Source organism: Alligator sinensis, unplaced genomic scaffold, assembly GCF_000455745.1.
Source record: "Alligator sinensis unplaced genomic scaffold, ASM45574v1 scaffold404_1, whole genome shotgun sequence".
Classification (NCBI taxonomy): domain Eukaryota; kingdom Metazoa; phylum Chordata; order Crocodylia; family Alligatoridae; genus Alligator; species Alligator sinensis.
In genome coordinates this window covers 3,795,092-3,801,086 of record NW_005841839.1, presented here as the reverse complement: position 1 = coordinate 3,801,086, position 5,995 = coordinate 3,795,092, and the positions used below count along the sequence as shown (strand labels likewise).

The following is a 5,995-nucleotide window of genomic DNA, read 5'->3' as shown; positions in this document are numbered from 1 at the left end:
CTGTGCGGTGCGGCCGGAGCCCGCGGGGAGCCCCGGGTCCCGGCCCGTGCCCCGTCCGGCGCGACCGCTCCCCTGCCTCCGCCTCCGCCTCCGCCCGCTCCCGTCCCTGCAGCTCCGACCCGAGCCCCGTCGCTGGTCCCTCAGGGAGAGTCGGGACTCCGGGGATCGCTGCTCCACTTTGCCATTGACCTCAGGGGAAGCACCAGACCTTTCTAGGAGGGGTAACGGGGCCTCCTCGGGGCTGGGGGTCCTGGGAAGCAGATGGGTACCATACCCGTGGCCCAGGACCCGGTCCCCTTCTGTCCTTTCCCTCCCCCTTCTCTACTGAAGTGCAGTTGGATTTGGTCAAAGCTAAAGAAACCCACGAAAGCCATGCCAGCTTGTCAGCTACTGGACACCTCTGGTGAACAGACAAACCCTCTGGGCTCAGGCAGAGAGAGGGAGATGCCAGACTGGGGTGTTAGCCATACACCTGGGTCCGGCTCCCTGCTCTGCCACAGACTCTTTCTGCAACCTGGGGTGAGTCATGTAGCCTCTCTGAGCCTCAGCCCAGTCTACAAAGTGGGAAGAATGGCACTGGCCTACTTCATGGGGGCCTGGGGGGAGGTCAGCACGCCAAATGCTCCAGTACTGTAGCAGTGGGGACCAGATAAGTGTTTAACATGGACAGAGAAGTCGCTTGTTGTTTCCTGTAAGAACTGTCTAATAGCAGGGCTGGGTAAAAAGCCATAACAGGGAATAGTCAGACAGAGCATGGCTCGCAGAGCTTGGGCAGTAACTCAGCCTGCAGCTAGCAGTCCATTCTCACCTCATGTCTCACGTCTGATGATGAAGGTTTCACTAACAGGAAACCCTAAGACCACAATCCTTCAGGTCGGGGAAATAATCTTACAGGTGTGAACTGCCAAAGAAATGATGCAGGAAAGGCTGCCCAAGTCTGCAAGCAACCTGGGACAATGGCTATAGGATGTTGATTCTGCATTTTCATGAGGACAAAAGCATTGCTTTCAGGGCTCATCAGGGCGCTACATAAGGGAAAGGAAGGATTTGCTGCCCTGCCTTCTAGCTGGACAGCTCAAGTGAGAGGAATTTGAGTTGCGGGCAGAACTTGGAGAATATCGCCTTTGGTTTTTCCTGCTACACCCTACAAGAAGGCAAATTTAGCCATGAATTAGGGGTGGTGATTGGGCTCTTGACCACCTGAACAGGGGGCCAGGAGAAGCAAAGGGGCCTAGAGACTGAAAAGGATTCAGAGCATAGACAGGCAAATTAGGCAGAGTTGAAAAATGGGATAAGCTGCTCTGCAGTAACTGTTCAGTGCACCTGCTCCTGTCCCATGGTAAGTGGAAACTGAACCAGGGCAGCTTGCCTCTGAAAAAAACAGGAGTAAGCTATGATTTAGCTTTCACTTATCCTGGGATAGAAGTAGACAGACAAAACAGACAGGACAAATAGAGCCTATTGCTGGACTTGTGGCTGAGCGCTGTCAACTGTGTGATGACTTGGCCAATTCCCTACATCAGTAGGGATTGAATCCAGGACCCCCAGTGCTTGTAGGACTATGTGCCCTGGATCTGTTACTTGACTTCACCCCAGAGTAGTTCAACAGGCCCTGGATTCACCCAGGTGGAAACAAGTGCATAACCTGACCTGTGGTCAATAAATATGAGAGGAAGACAGGGCAGGATATCTGGCAGCAGCTCAGGTCTGCTTTCACTTGCACTGGTTTCACCCACTGGCCTCAGGGGCACTACTCACTCTCTTTTGCCTGGAGAAATGCCTTTGGTGATGCATGTGGAACTAGCAGAAGAGAATCCAGCCCCAGCATGAGAGGTGACTCCAACCCCTGTGCACAGCAGATCCGAACCAAGTCACCCACCGGATTGTAACCCTTGCTGGTGCTCAGGCCTGCAGTGAAGAGCCTTGACAGCACTCTCCTCTTTTCTCTGTAACTGCCTGGTACCATTTTGATTTGGCAGGGATGTGTTCATGATGTTGCAGCAATCCTACAGCTTTCCCTGCTGTTTTAATTGGCTTTGTTCATGAACCAAGACAGATCTTAAGTCACACAGGGCAAAAATGAGTGGCTTGCACATTAATGTTGCCTATCCCATCTTCCCAGGCCTGTCTGCCTCTCTTGCTTTGATCAGTCCTGCATTCTCTCACTTTATGTATTTGCTCATTGCAGCTTTTCTTAAAAGGCAGGGGAGCTTAAGTCTGGTGCTGCCTGGCACCTGTGTGTGGGAGAGCCAAGGCAAAGCTGGCTCTTTCACAAGGCAAATTTCATATTCAAGGCATCAGCATCAGTGCTGTCACTAGGAAACTTACTTTTACTTCCCACAGCTGTGGGATGAACAGGCCCTTCCAGGAGTAACAGGTGGCATTTGTCCTTGCAAGTCATCGGTGGGGATGGAGACTGGAATCTCAAGTGCTAAAAGTAAAAGTCTCTTGTGTGAGCTCTAGGAATAGCAGGTGTGTTTGACCTGTGCACTGTGGAGCAGCCACTAGAGGTACAGTACACAAAGAAGATACATAGGCACACCCCAGATGCATATGAAACGTACTCTTATCACTTAGCCTGTCTGTACTGGGGAGTCTTGTACCTATGCAGATACATTACCAGTACCTTGCACTAGTGTTCTGTGGGTCTGCAGGATAGGCTTGCCTGAGCTACAGGCAGCCTGGTGCATGCGAGTGTACTCGTACAACTTTCCTCAGAGTAGATGGAGATGCTGTCCTCCTGCCTGTCACATGTCCCTTTTGAGTGTGACAGGAGAGCACAGACCATTTCCTCTACCCACCTGAGTCCCTTTATTGGTCTCAGTGAGAATCGGGATTCCTGGGTTCTTTTCTATACTTTATCATTGACTTCATGAGAAGCACTGAGCAAGTCGCCTCCTCCATCCAGACCACCAATTCTATCTTTGTAGAGCTATGTCTGCCTCCTCGTAATATGCATGTAAGCTGCCGATTCAGAACGTGTCCCTATGCTCCTCTGTGCAAACATGCTTCCCACGCTGGTCCCCAGGTGGCGGCAGCAACACTTCAGATACTTTCCATTTAGTACTGCTTCACCCAGGACGAAACCTGAGCCTGTAAACTCCCTGAGCAAGAGAGGAAAACAGAGAGATCTTGATCCTTTACAGAGGGTACAGAGACCTGACAGACCTAGGGGGATAACTTGGGGGGAGGGGAAGACTTCTTTTGCTGCAAACAGAAGTGGCCAGTGCAAACATTTGCTGATAGGAAATAAAATAGTGTGTGCCTGTGGGTTTTACCAATAAGAAACTGTCCGTGCATGTACCTTTGCGTCATCCCCCAGCTCCAGAGAGGAAAAATAAGTGGATGAATTCTGGACATTTGGCAGGATTAAATATCTCACTAATATAAATTTACATATAGTAGGGAGATACATATATATGTATTTGTGTATAGTTACATAGGTATACATATACACAGATCACTCCCCTAGTTACTGGAAGACTGTCATCATCATATTGAGGGAATGCTGATGAATATGTAGGGACAGGGAGAGTGAATGTGCAGTTGGTGAAATGTTATTGTTCTAAATTGAAAAAGCACTAGCTTGGATTCCACCACAGTCCCAGAGGCCAAACCCTGACCCAGGTATTTGCATACACATTTCCACAAAATAGCTGAACGGCATAGACACAGAGGACACCATCTGCACATACCCCTTGCTCTGTCACCCTGGTCAGTGCTGGGGCTTTAAGAGATGAAAATGAATTTTCCCAGCCCTTACAGCTGTGAAGAAACCCTTCCAAGAGGAGACCCTGTAGGTCATAACCTGTAAGCTATGAATTGCTTTTCCCTGTCAGTAAGGTGTCACATCTGAAAGTCAAATGATCATCTGAAACAGCAACATGAGTGTTTTGCTCATGGTCCCCTCAGCAGAACTGTCCTGCCACTTTGAGATTTGCAAACTATTGCCTTCACTTCCTCTCCTTAGGTCAGATCTCTTTTGGGAAAACAAACCATAACCTTTTAAGCAAACAGCCAGGCCTACTCAGGTAACCAGGGCCAGCTGAGGACAATTTAGCCTGCTTGGTGCTCTGGCTCCTAAAAAGAGGAAGGGAAACCACACAAACTATATCAAAGTAAAGTTGCCATGAGAGCTTTAACACAGGAGTCACAGTGCCGGTCTCCTCTGTGACATGCTGCATTGGCTCTCAGATAAAAATGGGAGCTCTCTCTACAGACCAGCCAACTCCTTTAGAAATATAAGGGTGAATAAATTAGCAAGTGGCTCAGCTACCACCATTGTAGGACACTGCAGGGCTATAAATGCCATTACATTTAATCTGGTGGCACAGATGTAGAAAGGGATGGAGTAAAGAGTGTTCATCATGTATTTATAAAGTGCAATAAAATTGCCTGGCTTTGGAATTTTGTTGATAGACTGCTGTAGCCTCACCGCCACAATGGGAACACTTCTCCCTTACTGTGGTCATGCAGGTTGAGTGGGAGACAGAAATACTGCAAGAGGCAGTATTATCTCAGCTCCTCCAGCCGTAACAGAGGAACCCTGCCTCTCATCGCCTCCATCACTATCTGCCCTGGAGAGCACCTGGGCTTCTGCTTCAGCGTAATTCCAGGCACAGGCTCTGAGGTGTGGAAGCTATTAACCACAAACTTCATGAAGATGGCATCCCATCTCACACTGCATACTCCCTAAGCCCATTACTAGCCACTCCTCCTGAGGAGCCCTTGGCTAGAGAATCGCTAGTGGGGTCTTACTGTCTCAAGTCAGTCAGTCAATCGGTCAGTCAGACTCAAGATATGGTCACTCCTCTCACTCATTAGACTGTCCCACCCTTGCCCCTCTCTGCACCCCAGGTCTCCTACACCCTCACTCCAGGGCAGAATGACAGAGCATGAGGACTTTGCCGGCCTGGCTGGCTTCTGGAACTCCTCGGACAGTCACCAGTTCAGCCCAGCCAGCGTCATCGTACCTGTTGTCTTCTCCCTCATCTTCCTCCTGGGCACGGTGGGCAACAGCCTGGTGCTGGCAGTGCTGCTGCGCAATGGCCAGATGGGTCACAACACCACCAACCTCTTCATCCTCAACCTCAGTCTGGCCGACTTTTTCTTCATCATTTTCTGCGTCCCCTTCCAGGCCACCATCTACTCACTGGAGGGCTGGGTCTTCGGCTCCTTCATGTGCAAAGCTGTCCACTTCTTCATCTACCTCACCATGTATGCTAGCAGCTTCACCCTCGCTGCCGTCTCAGTGGACAGGTAAGAACAACTGAAACCCATTGAAGGGCTCTTCAGGTCTGCAGGATTCTTTGTCCTGGGCCTGACCACCTGCGTGGTTTTGGAGATTAGGGAAAAAGGAGGGTTGTGTCCTCTAGGCCAGCTATTCAAATACAGTCCATGTCAGCAGTAACCTAAAGTAGCGCCTCGTCTGCTCAGTGGCCTGTGTCAACGGGGTTGGTGGGACGTGGTGTCCCCTTCCCAACAAAGCTGTCTGAGGTGAAGGAGACTGATCAGCTGCACCCTTCCTCCCCCCCAAGATATAGTCCTCCCCACCTAAGGGATGCTGCCCACACTCTCCTAGAGGAGTGATAGCCCAGTGGAGAAAGCAGCAGCTTGGTGTTTGAGAGACCAAGGTCCAGTCTCTACCAAGGAAGGTCACATGAGTGCTCTGTGCCTCATTTTCCCTTCAGTAAAATGGGCCTACAAGCACTATCATCCCTCCCCCAGGGGTGCTGTGAGGCTAGTTACAGCAGAGGTGGGGAGGTGCTCAGGGCCAGTGGTCACGGGAGTGGCATAGTACTGAGGCAGACAGATTCTAGGCCTGGGGTAAATAGGAAATTTGTTTCTTGGCTGCTGCCTAACCAGCATTAAACACACACTGATTTATGATCACTGTATAAGTCCCAACCTGCAGATATTCCAGATTCTATGCCTAATATACTACACAAAAGTCCACTCAAGATAGGGTGAGCTCAGTTCCTGGTACAAGCAGGAA

The 5,995-nt window shown here is 50.2% G+C and overlaps 1 protein-coding gene across 1 annotated transcript in view; it reads left to right on the top strand.

The window, feature by feature from the left end:
- Nucleotides 1-4,854: 4,854 nt before the first annotated feature.
- The window catches only part of LOC102388481 (galanin receptor type 2-like), a 4,324-nt gene continuing 3,183 nt past the window's right edge, over nucleotides 4,855-5,995 (top strand). The window contains exon 1 of the mRNA XM_025204462.1: nucleotides 4,855-5,259. Coding sequence (XP_025060247.1) covers nucleotides 4,886-5,259 — 374 coding nt within the window. The 5' untranslated portion in view covers nucleotides 4,855-4,885. The remainder of the gene's footprint in view (nucleotides 5,260-5,995) is intronic.